The following is a 17,601-nucleotide window of genomic DNA, read 5'->3' as shown; positions in this document are numbered from 1 at the left end:
AAAAATCTGATCACAAACCCAAACTCTGGCTCAGATATGTAGACGACACCTTCATAATCTGGCCACACGGGAAAGAAAAACTTGACAACTTCCTCACACACCTCAATAGCCTACACCCCAAAATACAGTTCACCATGGAAACAGAAGTTAACAACCAACTTCCCTTCCTGGATGTCTTAGTCTACAGAAAACCCAATGGCTCCCTAGGACACACCATCTACCAGAAGAAAACACACACAAACCGCTATCTGCACGCACTCTCACACCACCACCCAGCACAGATCAACTCCGTAGCCAAGACACTCATCTCCAGAACAAAATGCTTAGCTGATGAACAACACCTAAAACCCGAACTAGACACTCTCACTAACGTACTAACATCCAATGGATTCCAAAGAAATAAGATTACCAAGCTAATCCAAAAAGAACCCCCCACTAAAATCCAAGACAGAGAACAAGAAAACGGCACAGCCCTCCTCCCATATATAAAAGGCACCACAGACAGAATCAGCAAGATCCTCCACAAACACAACATCAAGACAGCATTCTGCACAAACCAAAAAATATCCACCATCCTAAGAAACCCCAAAGACAAAATTGAGTTAGAAAATCAAGGAGTATATGAAATCCCATGCACTGCCTGCCCCACCACATACATTGGACAAACCAACAGAAGAATAAGTGCACGCATTGAAGAACACAAGAACTCAGTCAAAAAAGAGGAACCAACTTCTTCCCTGGTCCAACACCTTAAAGCCACAGGACACGATATTGACTTTAAAAAGACCAGAACTATCGCCAAAACTGAAAACTTTAACAACAGAATAATCAGAGAAGCCATCAAGATAGAAAAACGCCCACACAGCATGAATAAACGAGATGATACCAGCCATTTGGAAACCTGCCCTTATTGACAAACGAGTCCCTAACACGAGGAATGAACCAGACCCACACTCACGAGGTCCACACAGGATGTCACCACCGGACATCCACCCAGAAAGCAGACCCAAACCCACACTGATCATGAAGCACGACCAAGGACCAAAAGCCAGACCGCAGCTGCAACATTAGCCATTTCAAACCTCCTCCAATCCATACATGCAGCAGACTGACACCCACTATGAAGATGTAGCACGACCACAAAGCCAAACAACAGCTATGCAGCTCACCAGCTCAAATCCCCCTGCAACACAGAATAAATTGAGCACAACCATGCCCCCACCAAGACAGGACACACCCCAGCCAATCAGAGCACAAAAAAACCCCCAGCCAATCAGAGCACAACCAAGCTCCCACCCAATCAGTTCAAACCCCCACTAGCAGTTAAAAGGAAGAAACAGCTGCGATCACACATTGCTCCCAGAAGCACGAAGCTGAAGCCTGAAGATGACGAATGAGACTTCGTCGAAACATTGCCAAGACACTTCCAATTTTACACGGGAGAAAACCCGAACAACCAAAGACATACATATATATATATATGTTGATTTTTGTTGTGTAAAAGAAACACTCCCATGCCAAGATGGTAAGATCAACGTTGGGTAATACAGCCTGAAACAACTTCTTGTTCTATTGCTTTTTTCACATTCTGCAGTATCAGGTGAATTACTTCATTTCTGACACTGATTGTAGCTCTGTAAGAGTTTAACTTTCTGAACCTAGATAGATCATTCATCAGTGGTGCCTATCCTGGATAGTTAATGCTCAGCTTAATCACAAACCCCACTAAAGCTTAGGGCTTTATCCCTGTAGGCTTTTCACATCCAGAAGACTCCTTGGCGAGACAAGTGGAAAAACGTATGATTAGCTTTCAGCCTTTCCCAGAAAAAAAAAGTTTTTTGAAAATACTGAGTGTGGTGTATTTGTGTTTTCAGGTATTTGCTGATGTGGTTTTCAAACAAATATACCTGAAAACTCCATTAAATGCCCAGTCAACCAGCCTTTTTATCATCACTTTTAGATAGTTCCAATCTCTATCTCCAGCCCCATTTTTTTAATGGGCTTCTTTCTCCTCACTCTGGTTTTCTTCCACTTAGGTGAGCTATCTCTGTGCAGAATAAACAATGGTGGTTGCCAGGATCTGTGCCTCCTCTCGGCCAGTGGGGAAGTCACATGCTCTTGCCGGGGCGGCAGAACTCTTCAGGAAGACCTTACCTGCAGAGGTAAGTATCCACACTGGATAGTGAAACATGAATGGAATAAAAGCACGTGAATATGGGCGATAGTTCCTATGAAATACACTCATACTGAGCAGGCACAGAGTGAAGCGATCTAGTCATCCAAGGTTTGGACTTCAAAGCCTCTTTGAGTCTGGGGACAAGGGGGGAAATTTCATAAACCCTATTTTGTCCTAAAGCACCTGTACCATGCAGCAATTAACCCAGAATGAATAGAGGGCAGTGCTGTGAATATTCTAGGGAGCCAAGGAGGTGATACGTTTTAGACTGAACATCTGGAAAGAGCACAGGTTAAGTTGGCTGCATCAAGTGAAAACGCTCTTGCAAGAAAGTGCAGAAAGTTCAATGGCTAAACTTCTGGGCAATAGAAGACTTGTAAAATATCAGCGCAGAAAGCCCTAGACACAACTACATGCATCCCTATCTCCCTCTATGTATGTCACCCTCATCATAAGAAATCAGCAAGAACTTTCTTTCCAGAAATCTGATGGCTCTTTTCTCTATGCGCTGTTTTGTGCATGCCATGTTAAGCTGCTTCTTGGAATCAGAATCTCTACTGAATTTATTAAAATCACACACCCTTCTGAATGGGATTTCAGGGCACATTTCAGTGAAACGGGAGCGGAGAGATGGATGTGTTTTCACAAATGTGTGTTATTCTCCCTTCCTTAGCTTCCAACTCCACCTGTAATGTACATAATGAGTTTGAATGTGGAAATGGTGACTGCATTGACTTCAGTGAAACCTGCGATCGTGTGGCCCACTGCAAAGACAGATCAGATGAAAAGCCATCCTACTGCAGTAAGATTTTTTTCCCCTCTCTCATTCTTCTTCTTTTCTCCTTCCTTCACCTGGCCTGCTTGTGGAAAAGTTTTAAAACTCTAGACCACGGGTGTCAAACTCACCGCCTCACATTGCCATCACGTGATGTTTCATGATGTTGTTCCCATTCATGGAGCTGGGGTGGGCGTGGCCAGCGCGTGACGCATACGGTCCGCGGGCCGCCAGTTTGACACTCCTGTTCTAGACCAATGTTTCAAAACCTTGCAACTTTAAGACCTGAGAACTTCAACTCTGAGAATTCTTTCAGCCAGCTTTTCTGCTCTAGATTAACTCATTCTGTATTTCTGGGCATATTTTGGAGAAGAATTTATCCATTGCTTGATGGAAGATTGTTGGAATATTTCTTCTCTTCAAGCTTAAAAAGAGTGTTTTTCTGTTTCACACTTAAGTTTGTAGTTTGGGTGTTTATAAAAGTAAGATTTGATACATTTGTTACATACCTTTGCATGGAAGCCAAAACTGATGGACAGAATGAACTCACTCAAGGGTTACAAGAGCTGGAATGAAAAAAGATGAATCCCTGATCCTTTTCAACCCCTAAGCTCCGCTGAAACCTGGGATTTAGCTTGACTTTTCGCCTCTGAGTGGAAAACTTCATAAAAATCTGAAACTCCTAACTGCAAGACAAGAGTCAATAGCTTGTTTCTGTCCACCAAAGCTATTCTGTATGGAATACTTTGTGAGTATAGGCAGAGCACTATAGCTCCCCTTTCCAGCAAAATGCTTGGTCTCCTGGAATTCCAGTGTAGGAATGCATGTTGCATTTTTTTCCCCATCCAGCTCCAAGCTGAGAGAGGTAGATGTAAAAAAACGTACTGACCTCCTGTTTTATTCAGAGGTTTGCTAGTACTTGCTTCACACAGTCGATAATTAAATGACATTCCAATCCATTGTCTTTCAGCTACTCACTCCCTGTTCTCTCTGTTGCTTATTTTGCCTTGCAGACAGCCGCAAGTGTAAGAAGGGTTACTTGCACTGTGCCAACAAACGGTGTATACCCATCAAGGACTGGTGCAACGGTGTGGATGATTGCGGGGACAACTCAGATGAAGTGCCTTGCAACAGTAAGTTTTAGGAGAGGAAGCCAGTCAGGAAGTATATGCCCTTGCACTTCTTTTCTAAAGCACTATAATAATACTTAACAACTGTTTTCTGAAACAGTTCAGTAATTAATCTAAACTAAATTATTAAACATGTACAGAAAAAATTGCTAGCTAGGCCCGATCAGGGGTGAAATGCTCCCGGTTCGGACCGGATTACCCAATCCAGTAGCGATGGCGACGGGTGGTTCGGAGAACCAGTAGCAAAAATCCCTGCCCCCCCTCCCCCCCATGCCCAGCTGAGCCGTGTGATCATCAGAGGGTTTTTTTTTTTTACTTTTAAAAGCATTTTTTCTTCAGCTGAAAAAATGCTTGTAAAAGTAAAAAAAAAAGCCTCTGATGATCACGCGGCTCAGGTAGGTGCTAGCCAAAAAAACAGGGGATGACCCCGTTTTTGCTCCCAGCAGGCTTCCCTAAAGCCTGCTAGCCAAAAAATGGGGGGGGGGGTCATTTCTGAGAGAGAGAGAGAAAGAAAGAAAGGAGTGAGGGAGGCAGGGAAGGAAGGAAAGAGGAGAGGAAGGAAGGAGTACAAATCTGGCACTAGACACAGCTTCAGAAAATAATCCAGGGCTGGAAGGGACCTGGAGGTCATCTAGTCCCATCCTGCTCCAGCAGGACATTGTTAGTGAGTTTCTGTCTTTTGATCCCCAGTCACATGGTTACATAGCCATGGCCACCCAGTCGCATGACCCCCACACCAAGCTACACCCATCAAGCCACGCCCACAGAACTGGTAGCAAAAAAATTTAGATTTCACCTGTGGGCCCAATACAATGCCTCCTGTGTTAACTCTTTATTTACCCTCCTCTTGTCTTTCCAATCTGCCTCAACCTAATCATCTTTAGGACCTATTGCAAGGATGAAAAGATGTGGCATTGGGATGCTGGGAGTAGGGAAAACATGTGTATGACCTGGGCATTTTGGAGCATGGGGAGGGGGGATTCTTTTTTGTCCTGTCAATCAAATTAACCCTGAAGTCATTGAAGCTCCCAATAAACACCAGACACAGAAAGTCATTTTGCTTTTCTAAACTTCTCAGCATTTTCCCCAAGGGACGTGAGCTTTGCCCTTGTAAGGTTTTGCTCCTTTTCCCTCCTAAATTCTGCAGCAGACCTGCTTGTCTGTCTGCTGTGCCGGTTCCCTCCAAATGCTAAAGCTCCACACAGCCTCCTCCTGCAACAGCCACCCTCATCCAGTGTTTGAAAACGCTGCTGTTTTACAGACCATCCCTAGACTGGGAAATGGCTTAAAGGGAAGAGAGGGAAATAGCCCAGGGGTTTGCCAATGCTCTGACCTTCTTCATGGAGGAAGGGCAGCAAGAGAAAAGGAAGGCAGTTGCCAGAATGATCCATAATGACTGGACTGGCCCATTCTTTCCAGAGACAAGCTGTGCTCCTGCTGAATTCCGCTGCCGGGATGGGACATGTATTAACAATTCCAGCCGCTGCAACCAACAGATTGACTGCGAAGATGCTTCTGACGAAATGAACTGCAGTGAGTGTTGCACAGTAGGCGCATAAGATGTTGATGTCTTTTTCACCAGCCCTGCCATCTTATAATCCTATGCAGGCTTTGCCCAGTCAGTTCACTCACTCAGTACAAATAATCCTCAACTTACGACCACAATTGAGTCCAAAATTTCTGTTGCTAAACGAGACAGTTAAGTGACCTTTGCCCCCATTTTATGACCTTTCTTGTCACAATTGTTAAATGAATCACTGCAATTGTTAAGTTAGTAACACAGTTGTTAAGTGAATCTGGGTTCCCCATTGACTCTGCTCGCCAGGTCACAAAAGTTGATCATGTGACCTCAGGACACGGCAACCGTCATAAATATGAGTCAGTTGCCAAGCGGTCTGATTTTGATCATGTGACCCTGGGGATGCTGCAACGGTTGCAAGTAAAAAACAGTCATAAGTCATTTTTTTTCAGTGCTGCTGTAACTTCAGACTGTTGGAATGCTTGAATAGTTGTAAATTGAGGATTACTGTAGATAATTCTTGTGGTATTTGGCCAGTGAAGGCTACTGTTCTTTCAGAAATAGAGCTTTTGTGTTCCAGAGCCCCCATCAAAAATCCCTAATATAGTCCTGGAAACATAACTCTGGTAAATGTTTAGTGGTGCATTCTCCGATGTGGAAAAATTGGAAGGAGTGATCGCTATGAAAACCTTGTGGATTTTGACCTCTTCAAGAAAATTCAGTAGTGAAAGTTCTTGTTCTGCCAAGCAGAAAAGGTGCAAGAGATGTCCATTAGGCAGCTACGCCAAGAATCATAGTTCCATAGTTGAACATGACACTAACATTTCCCATATTTTATACCAGTGAGTCAGAATAAGCTGAATCTGTCTAGTACTCTGCTGACATTGTAACTGGGGAATTTTTTGTTAGCATTGAATCACCTGCTTTCCATTGTATAATGAATGACACTATCAAGAGGAAAGTTACTTCATCAAGCATCCAAAACACAAGTCTCTCTCTCTGATGAAAGGAAAGGCTTCTGGGAAACCATATGACCTAAGCTAGCTAGTGGATTATTTTCCCATTTTTCCAACAGCTGACCGCTACTATACATGGCACACAAGCATGTGGAAGAGATAACATTCTTCCTTCGTTGAGCTGTGTCTGCCTATTTGATACAGAAAAAATCCTGTCCTCCGGGGTCACTCTCCCATTCACTTCACCGCCCCCTTCTTTGTTTTTAAATATTGTTTGTTTTTATTTTCAGTTGTGCCCATTCTGATATGCTGCTTTGGGAGAACTGCTATCCGAAAGACAGGATATAAAATAATTGCAGTATAAATATTACTAAGAGTTATAAATCGAGATGACATTATTCTGTAGGTCCACATTTTTGAACACAACCAGCAATGGCATGATTTGTAGGAGTGCCTTTGCTCCATTAGACCTGTTCAGCAAGTTTCTCAGAATCTACATACATCCGGGTTTAGATAAGATGATAATTGTTAGTATTATGATGATGACGATAATTACGCTTAATGTTATCATTATTGTATTCTTACTAGAAGACATGTTAAGAGGAAAAGTGAATAGGCTTATAATGTTCAACTATTTAATATACTATAATTCTAAGATTAGAGAATTAATGTGAATGATGTTATAAATGCTGAAGATTGTTGCACAGAGATATTTGTACCCAGACAACACGCTGTTTAAGGAAAAATGGAATGTTTATATTTTTTTGGGGGGAAAACTATATATCTATATCTATCTATCTATCTATCTATCTATCTATCTATCTATCTATCTATCTATCTATCTATCTATCTATCTATCTATCTATCTAATTTAATAAATAAATAAATAAATAAATAAATATCATATATATATAGGTTTTCACGGTTATAGGTATATAGGTCTTGGCATATTTGGGTCTTTTCCTGTGTAAGGTTGAGAGTATCTTGGCAACGTTTCGACAAGGTCTCACTCATCATCTTCAGGCTGGTGCTTTCGGCTTTATATATATATATATAAAAGAATTTACATACATTCGGTTTGTTTCTTCTCTTTTGGTAGCTGCGACTGACTGCAGCAGCTTTTTCAGATTGGGAGTGAAAAATGTCAATTTTCAGAAATGTGAGCATACCTCGATGTGCTATGCTCCATCCTGGGTATGTGATGGTAGCAATGACTGTGGCGACTATTCTGATGAGCAGGATTGTCCAGGTGAGCATCTTCCAATGAAACCCACCCTTCTGACCATCCAAACCCTGAAGGACCTCAAACTCTGGTGAAATGGAGTAAGCATTTAGATAACTCGTATATGAAAGCAGGCTAGCAGGCTTAGCCATTAAGTTAGAGAAGAGTCCTTCCTCAGTCACCTTATCTTTCCCATTCCACTATCTTGGGGAAAGAGAAGAATGATCTAACACCCACCCACACCCACACCCACACCCACACCATTCATCCTTCACTTGGTCTGCCCTGCCCATCCCCAGCCCCTCAAGGAAGAGCTGCCCTTTGAGTCTACCTGCACACATACTCCATCTATTAAGTCTGTACTCTATATTCCGTTTTTCTTAAAAAGAGGTTTTTACAATGGGGAAAAAGTTTCTAGTGAGACCAGGGACCTTTGCCTTACTCTTTAAACTATTCAGACATTGCTATCCTGAAAGACGGAACGTAAGCAATTGTAAATTTTTGGAATCAGTAGAGCACACTGATTGTTTTTATTGCTATAGGGCATTTTTAGCGATTGTGTTTATTTTATATGGATTTTTCTGCTACATTTTAGATTGCTTGTAAGTTACTCTAGGGACTTCTGAATAGAAATGTAGAGGAGTGAGTGTGTTTGTATATGTGTGTGTGCCGGTCTGTCTATCTTTCTGTGTGTGGTTGCTAGTCTGCCTGTAGATTTAATTATACCTTTAAAAAAAGTTTGGTCACTAGAAAAATGTAGAATGCCCTTCTCCTTTGCCTGCCCTGTACATCCATTTACCTGATGACAAAGATATGAAAAACATCAAGCTTCTGATCATTATATAATGCTTCTCTTTCTCTGTTCTGAGCAACAAAATAACAATATAATGCATTTTCTATTTCTCCCTCCCCCCGCCCATTGTCTTTCCCAGGCTCAAGAAAATCTAAGTGCCCAGCTAACTACTTCGCCTGTCCAAGTGGGAGATGCATTCCCATGACCTGGACTTGTGATAAAGAGAATGACTGTGAGAATGGAGAGGATGAAACCCACTGCAGTAAGTCACTGTGTTGTTTTTCTTTTCCATAAATGAGTTTCTAAAATGGAATAATCAGTATATTTGGGGGGGGGGGAAATTGAATAACATTTGCGATCTCTCTAGTCATTTGGGACTGAAAAGGTCCAGTTTTTGTGTTCAATTTCGTTGGCATGTATTTTGACAGCCAGGAAAGCCTACAGAGTAGTCTAGCTGCCAGCAGTGGCTATCCTGAATAGGATTTGCACCTCACATGACGTCTGTCTGTTGGGACTCTCTATATAAATGGGGCATATAGTATCCTCCCCTCACTGTGACTCCTTGCATCCTACATCAAGCTATCACACATCACAACCACTGCAAGCTGAGGGCATATGCCAGTCCAGTATCTGATTTTTAAAAATATAAATGATGTTGTGCTTCAATGGTTTGATAGCCTAGACCAGTGTTGGCAAACCTATGGCACGTGTGCCGGGAGCAATAAATGCATGGCTCGCCGGCTCCCCTTCGCGTTCCTGTGCTCAAACGCGTGCCGGTCAACTGGCCGTCATGTGCGGGGTGCCAGCGAACCCTAGAAGAGCGCCGGTCCATCGCACATGCGCGAGCCAGCAACCGACCTTATGGGTTGATGTCGCACACATGCGCGATGGACTGCCGCTCTTCCGGGGTCGCCGGCACTGCGCACGCAATGGCCAGCTGACCAGCATGCGTTTGAGCACAGGAATGCAAAGAAGAGCCGGCGAAGCCACACATTCATTGCAGGACGGTTTTGCGTGCCGCTTTTGGCACTCAGGCCGGCATGCAAGAATGCCAAAGGTTCGCCAACACTGGCCTAGACATTGGTATTTGAACATAGATCTTTTAAACATTTATATCCTATTGGCTTCTATTAATCTAGATGGAATATTAATATATATTACTAGTCCATGCACGATATGCCATATGCTAAATAAATCTGGGGAAAAATGTTTCAATTTTGTGGACTTCTTTGTGAGAAACTTTGGAATTGTTTGGAAGTGGTTATAACAATGCCTGATTTCTTTTTCCAGATAAGTTCTGCTTCCCAGTGAAGTTTGAATGCAATAATCACCGGTGCATCTCTAAACAGTGGGTCTGCGATGGTGCAGATGACTGTGGTGATGGTTCTGATGAAGACCACCGTTGCCGTAAGTTTTGTTCCTGATTTGAAAAGGAGGAAAAGGCGGAGGCACGCTGGTAAAATAGTTAGAAATTAACAAAATGCAGGTCGAAATATAAAAAGGAAAATGTGGATGCATCAAAGGGAGTTGGGTAGGGTTGAATGGAAGTCTAGTCTCTGAGAGAGGTTGAGTGAGAACCACTAAGAACAAGATGTTTGTGACATCATGAAAGGAATCATGAAAGAAAGTGTTTGATGAGGTGAACAATCAGTTGATATCTGGGAGATGCTCTTAACATGACAGGATTGAAGGTCTGTAGTGATGAAGTGGTAAGAACGCAGTATTGCAGGCTAATTCTGCACACAGCCTGGAGCTCGGTTCAGACTTGGCTCAAGATTGTCTCAGCCTTTCATTCTTCCGAGGTCGGTAAAATGAGGACCTATATTGTTGGGGCCAATATGCTGACTCTGTAAACCGCTTAGAGAGGGCTATGGGACAATATACAAATCTAAATGTTACTGCTATTGTAGTGGGTGGGGAAATTATTCAAGTGGGCAGATTTCTATCATAATCATGGTCATGGGTTTTTAGATTTTTTTTAAAATTTGCATTTATATCCCACCCTTCTCCGAAGACTCAGGGCAGCTTACACTATGTAATCGTCTTCATCCATTTGCATATTATATACAAAGTCAACTTATTGCCCCCAACAATCTGGGTCCTCATTTTACCTACCTTATAAAGGATGGAAGGCTGAGTCAACCTTGGGCCTGGTGGGATTTAGATTTTTCTTTGATTTATTTTTATTGTTTCTTCTTTTAAAAATGTTAAATCCATGTTATAGCTTGGGCTATAGTTTCCTTGTGATTTCTACCTCATAAAAGGCAGGAAACTTCCATTGATCTTGAGTAAAGGCGATTAAAGTGGAATACAGAAGTGTCCAAAATGAAACTAGGGTTAGGATATGGTGCCAGAGCATTAATTTGCCCATCCCTGCCATTTACTAGTTTAAAAATCAACCTGTGTGGTTTTGATTGTGATGAGAGATGCTTTGTAAAAAATCAAAAGAGAAAAAAAAGATGGCAATGGGTGTTGAAAGATGGATTGAACATTTTTTCGTCCAAGTTGCTTATACCTTATCCCAAAGAGCGCAATTCAGTGCAAGCAACATTGAAATAATGCCTAATTCAGAGCATGATTTCTGGTGAAATTATTTCTGGTGATGTTTCTAGTACTCTAGTACTTTCCCAACAGAAATTAACGGAATACAATACTGTAGAGTTTCTTGATCCCATCGGCTTCAACCTGCCTATTTTTTTGAATGAGCACAGAAGTTAGCCACTCGTACATACCCTTGTCAATTCTCTTGTGGATCGATATAGTTTGTTTTCAGCTCTCCAGTTAGCTGGACAGACTCAAGATGCCATCTAACCCCATAGCTAGGAGAGTTGCATTGGTTACCCTTCTGTTTCTGAACGCCATTCAAGGCCCTGGTTTAGTAAAGCCTCATAGCTCAGGGTTTAGCTGTCTCTGAGAGTCCCTAGTTTGTTTTAGGTTTTGCCTGCTCCAGCCCAAAGCACATCTCTGCTGAAGCTGCCTGCTTATAGTGACGTGTATTAAGGGCTTCCCCTCTTCTGTAACAGTTTGCTTTCTCTCTTTTCCTTTCCCCCCTTCCCTCCCCCCTTCCTGTCCCCCCAGCAAAAGTAGCTTCCATTGTCATGGCCTTCTGAAAGCTTGATGGTTCTTTAGAAGGCTTTTGGGTTTGAACGCTGTAGAGCTCCTGATGCCTGGAATATTATAACTACTTGTATGATTAATTGCAACTTTACACTTTCGTTGCTTATTTATTTTTATTTTATCTTACTGTTGCATTGGCTTCATCTCCTGCTCCTATACACTGCTTAGAATAGAATAGAATAGAATAGAATAGAATAGAATAGAATAGAATAGAATAGAATAGAATAGAATAGAATTTTTATTGGCCAAGTGTGATTGGACACACAAGGAATTTGTCTTGGTGCATACGCTCTCAGTGTACATAAAAGAAATCTTCATCAAGGTACTACACTTAGAACACTTAATGATAGTCATAGGGTACAAATTTAACACTTAATGATACAACACTTAATGATAGTCATAGGGTACAATTAAGCAATCAGGAAACAATCAATTACAGTATAAATCGTAAGGATACAAGCAACAAAGTTACAGTCATACAGTCATAAGTGGAAGGAGATGGGTGATGAGAACGATGAGAATATTAATAGTAGTGCAGATTTAGTAAATAGTTTGACAGTGTTGAGGGAATTATTTGTTTAGCAGAGTGATGGCATTCGGGGAAAAGTCTAGAAAAGTGTCTAGTTGTTCTGGTGTGCAGTGCTCTGAAGCGTCGTTTTGAGGGTAGGAGTTGAACCAGTTTATGTCCGGGATGCGAGGGATTTGTAAATATCTTCACAGCCCTCTTTTTGACTTGTGCAGTATACAGGTCCTCAGTGGAAGGCAGATTGGTAGCCATTGTTTTTTCTGCAGTTCCGATGATCTTCTGAAGTCTGTGTCTGTTTTGTTGGGTTGCAGAACCAGACCAGACAGTTATAGTTAAATCAGTTGACTGAAATAGTCTTTTTGTTCATAAATAAATAAATAAATAATTGTTCCTGTTTTAAGTAATTTTTCATGCCCTGAAAGTAAAATAACAACCACCACCACCACAATGTGTGGTTTGTAAAAAGAAAGGAAAAGAAAAGCCAAGATTAAAGATTTTTTTTTTAGTTCCAGCAGCAGTTGAAGAAAAATGGTGGCTGTGTGAAATGCACACGTGATGTGGGGGAAAAAAATGTGGGAAGGTGATAAGAAAAACCACAAATTCCTGACTTTTGATTTTGTCAAGCTCAGTACCTGTTCATCTTTTTTGGTCCTTTAGGTCATACTACTTGTGCTGCAGGAACCTTCCAGTGTCCAAACACCTACCTTTGTGTCCCACAACGCTGGCTGTGTGATGGAGATAGAGATTGTCCCGATGGGGCTGATGAAACCGTGTCTGCTGGATGCCGTGAGTTACTGCTTCTTCTTAATGTTCTGTATTTGATTACAGCCACCTGCTGGAAGTTTGATGAGCTCTTGCTGTTATTCATTTTGCTGGTTACCTTAAGAAGCAAGCTAAGCTTCCGTTGCTTTTCATCTTTGTAAACAAGACCGTGTCTATAGATTTTGGTATACAGTTCCCACTGTGTCTAGGAATAGGACTTAGCGGTAAAGGCTGTCTATTATAGAGGAAGGAAAACAAAAATGGCAAGTACCAAATCCCTCCTTATGAGACATCAACCAAAGCTAGGTACCTCGCCCTTTTTTGATGATTTGGATCAGAAGCTTTTGTGAGATTCTGTTTGTGAAAGAGGCTGGTTTTCCTATCGTGTTTTGGGGAAGTTCAGGATAAAACTTGAAGAGCACCCGGAGGCTCCAGTTAGTCCAGAATGCAGCTGCGCGGGTGATAGAGGGAGCGGTTTGGAGCTCCCATGTAACACCCATCCTGCGCAGACTGCACTGGCTGCCTGTTGTCTTCCGGGTGCGCTTCAAGGTATTGGTATTGGTTACCACCTTTAAAGCGCTCCATGGCTTAGGACCGGGATACTTACGGGACCGTCTACTGCCATCTTGTACTTCCCACCGATCTGTGCGTTCTCACAGAGAGGGACTCCTTAGGGTGCCGTCAGCCAAGCAATGTCGACTGGCGGCCCCCAGGGGAAGGGCCTTCTCTGTGGGAGCTCCTACCCTGTGGAACGAACTTCCCCCTGGACTTCGACAACTACCTGACCTTCGGACCTTTCGCCGCGAACTTAAGACTTATCTATTTTGTCTCGCAGGCAGGACTGGCCTGAATTTTAATTTTTTAGTTGATTTTATGGGTTTTAATTTTTATTAATTTTATAGGGTTTGATTGTATTTTAAAACTTGGGCCAAATTTAATAAGTTTTTTAATGTCTGTTTTAGTATTGTATGTGTTTTTATTGTATTTTATCTTGGCTGTAAACCGCCCTGAGTCTTTCGGGAGAAGGGCGGTATACAAATTTAAATATTATTATTATTATTATTATTATTATTATTATTATTATTATTATTATTATTATTATTATTATTATTATTATAATAACATACTGAGTACAAAATCAATTTGACTTCCTTTCTCAGTTTTATACCTTTCACGTAGCCCTTAGCAGATAAAACAGGGCCTAATGTGTGGAGCTAATTAGGTGCCCTATTTCTATAGTCTGTCATAGGAAGCAAAGAGGAAATTATGCAGTTAAAATCTGCAACGGATGGTATTTTCAGCTGTATAAAATCTCAATCTTGCTTTGATCATATTCTTAGTAATCACGTGTAGTGCCAGCATTTTGGTGCATCTTATTTTGTTTCAGTAATTTCATTGCATCATGCATGAATTCTGTAATCTGCATCTTCCCAGAGAGAGTGAAATTGAAATGTTCTTCTTTTTTCAGAAGGGGCAGACATTCACCATTGCCTCTGGTGGATGCAGTGGGTAAATTATCCCCAAAAGTTAGGGGAAAATTTTTCATCATTTCTTTCTAGGAGATGGAATACTGTCTGGAAGCAGAACGGTTGCAGGATCCTATCTGGGTCAGTCACTGGGACCAGAGGTTTTGTCTTCCGAGCTTTCGGACTCGTGCTAGAGCCTATCTTCAGGGAACTTTTCTCTAGCAGAATGTGCGCTGTGTGGAATTTATAGTGCCTGTTGTAAGTGGCTTTTTAGATATTGATTGGGATATGTTGGTTTTTTGGCTTTTAAGTCATTAGCTGTCCTGCTGCCCAGCTCTTGCCTTTTAAGTACTTGATAGGCTGGTGTTAAGGAGTGCTGATTTACCACCAGCCTAACAAGTACTTAGAAGGCATGGGCTGGGCAGAAGGGGAATGGACAGCTAATGACTTAAAAGCCAACCATTAATACACCCAAATCAACATCTAAAAAGCCACATACAACAGGCACCACATAAATACCATACATAGGAACACATAAATACCACACACAGGCTCTGCTAGAGAGAAGTTCCTTGCAGATGGGCTCCAGCAGGAATCCAAAGGTGAAAGAGACGTGGTGGCACAGTGGTTAGAGTGCAGTACTGCAGGCTACTTCTGCTGATCACTGGTTGCCAGCAGTTTGGCAGATCAAATCTCACCAGGCTGAAGGTTGACTCAGCCTTCCATCCTTCCAAAGTCAGTAAAATGAGGACCCAGATTGTTGGGGCCAATATGCTGACTTTGTAAACTGCTTAGAGAGGGCTATAAAGCACTATGAAGCGGTATATAAGTCTAACTGCTATTGCTATTGCTAAGACAATACCTCTGGTCCCAGTAACTGACCCCGACTGGATCCTTCAACATTATCCTGAGATACATATATTCACTTTCATTCATAAAACAGTTGCATCTTTGGTTTTCTTTTCTGTGACAGTGATGAAGAATTAATGAACAGCGGAAAGAACTAATTATATGAATTTGATCACAGGTTGTGTTTTTTTATTAAAATGTACACATGCCATGCGTTTGCAATTAATAAAAAAGGATTGTGGTACAGTGAAAAGAACTGAATTACACAGAGGGATATGGCATAACTGATTTCAGACGTGTAATCTTGTGATTTCAGTATACAACAACACTTGTGACGAACGGGAGTTTATGTGCAACAACCGGCAGTGCATCCCAAAACATTTTGTGTGTGATCACGATGATGACTGTGGTGATGGTTCTGATGAATCCCCAGATTGTGGTAAGTGCCAGCGTAGAATTAATGCTTAACCACGAGAGTAGCCACTGTAGCCCAATTTTTATCAGCTTACTGCCAAATCAAATTTGGCTACCTGAGGGCAAGTGAAATCAACTTGAAAGAGAGAAAAAATAATTTGCTAGCTTGATTTGAAAAAGTTAGATTGTAATTAAACTTTCACCATGTATGAAAGACATTCCCCAATTGTTCCCTGAGAGTCAATTTCCGATAGTGTTTCTCATGTGAGCAAGCTGTTTTGGGGGCCCAGAAACAGGTCCAGACAACCCTTGAGGTAATTTTAGCTAACAGGCATAGCACAGACTCTTTCGCCTCGCCTTGCAAGTTAGGTCATTTAGCAGTGTATTTTAATGTTCAAAAGAGAAATGTCACATGAAGACGGGCAAAGGAGGCTAAGTGCTTGAACGTACAGAGTGCCCCCTCCCCAATCAATTCACAACTACCAGTTGTGTGAATCCAAGGCTTTGGAAGAAAAGGGGCACTTGGTGAAGCCTACCCATTCTTTTAATCATCCTGGATCTAGATTTGATAAGTTTCGATTCCTTTAGCTCGGTGTTTTTCACACATGGCAATTTTAAGGTATGTGAACTATTGCAGCTAATGCCTGGATAGTTTGGTTGAAAAGGACTTGGGTAAGTGAGAATAATTGTATAAATGTGTGAGAGAACAAATAGACACTGTAACCAGTAACATTTTACTCCCACTTGGAATTCATTGGATCTTCATATATTCTATCAGAACGTGAAGTGCCCCTATGTTTGATTGAAAGTGATTTGTATGTGTTCCTAATTATTTCCCAGTTGTTAACCACAGCTGAGTGTTTTATATGCATGTTCCAGACACCTGTTTGGGAACCCACACAGAAAACATAAGGGACTGTGAGATCTGCATGTGCATAAGTGAATGACTATAAACCTAACCTGGATGTGTGTGTGTAACACAGATGTGTGATATTTAATCTGTTTAGTCTATTTATGAATAAGTTATAAGGCTGCTGTAAAGGTATGTTGGTCAGAGACATAAATATGTGCATACTGTGACTTGCAGACAATGCCATGTTGCCTGCTGAAAACTCAAAATGCTTTTCAGTAAATGTTATATAAATTGTATGATGGAGTGAAGGGCAGGAGCCTGAAAATTGATCTATCAAATATCAAAGTAGTTGCGCTTGACAAGAAAAACGGAGTGAAAAATTGCAGGTTAGACCTAAATGGTGAAAACCCAGAGCAAGCTGATGAATTTGTGTACGTCAGTAGAATGTCAATTGAAGGCGGGAAAATGGAGACCTTTCTAATACATAAAAATGCTGGCAGTGGATAGTATTCCAGTATGTTTCTCAAAAGAAGTGAAAATGGTCGTGGATGACTATATCCACTTTGTCACTTGGAAGTGAGATTTAGGGCTGGCAGGAGAAACATAAAAATAAGTTGAATGCAGCTGGTTTGGGATACTGAAGAAGTGTGTATCATAAAATAGAAGAGAGGCCAAGAATGTGTAAGTGCTGAATGAATATAGACTGAATACAAAATTGAGTAATTCATATGGAAGAATTACGTTTAGGTAGTTTGGTTATGTGGAGAGTATAAATGGGGATCAAATTACATGACAGAAATACAAAAGAAAGGTGAGTGAGTGAAGGGAGGGGAAAGAAGTTGTGGTTGGGCAGAGTTGATGAAAACCTCAAAAAGAGACAGAGGCAGTGGGAATGTTAAAGAATGAAAATGTATGAATTGATGTTATGGAAGCAAGGATTATTTGCAAGGATTGAACAATATGGAGAAGTACAGTAAATAGTGCTGGTCTTAATTAAATTGGTTAGGTTTCTATTTTTATCTCTTCATTGCCTCACTACTTCT

The 17,601-nt window shown here is 41.4% G+C and overlaps 1 protein-coding gene across 4 annotated transcripts in view; it reads left to right on the top strand.

Annotated features, from left to right (window-relative positions):
* Positions 1-17,601, top strand: part of LRP1 (LDL receptor related protein 1) — a 385,724-nt gene that overhangs the window by 312,133 nt on the left and 55,990 nt on the right. For all 4 annotated transcript variants that reach the window (XM_058173442.1, XM_058173441.1, XM_058173440.1 and 1 more), the window contains 9 exons: positions 2,037-2,162; positions 2,850-2,978; positions 3,965-4,084; positions 5,501-5,614; positions 7,656-7,805; positions 8,711-8,833; positions 9,862-9,978; positions 12,872-13,000; positions 15,608-15,730. In XM_058173442.1, coding sequence (XP_058029425.1) covers positions 2,037-2,162; positions 2,850-2,978; positions 3,965-4,084; positions 5,501-5,614; positions 7,656-7,805; positions 8,711-8,833; positions 9,862-9,978; positions 12,872-13,000; positions 15,608-15,730 — 1,131 coding nt within the window. The remainder of the gene's footprint in view (positions 1-2,036; positions 2,163-2,849; positions 2,979-3,964; positions 4,085-5,500; positions 5,615-7,655; positions 7,806-8,710; positions 8,834-9,861; positions 9,979-12,871; positions 13,001-15,607; positions 15,731-17,601) is intronic.

Source organism: Ahaetulla prasina, chromosome 2 (genome assembly GCF_028640845.1).
Source record: "Ahaetulla prasina isolate Xishuangbanna chromosome 2, ASM2864084v1, whole genome shotgun sequence".
Lineage (NCBI taxonomy): Eukaryota > Metazoa > Chordata > Lepidosauria > Squamata > Colubridae > Ahaetulla > Ahaetulla prasina.
Note: the sequence above shows the minus strand (reverse complement) of the source record. Positions and strands in the feature narration are given on the sequence as shown.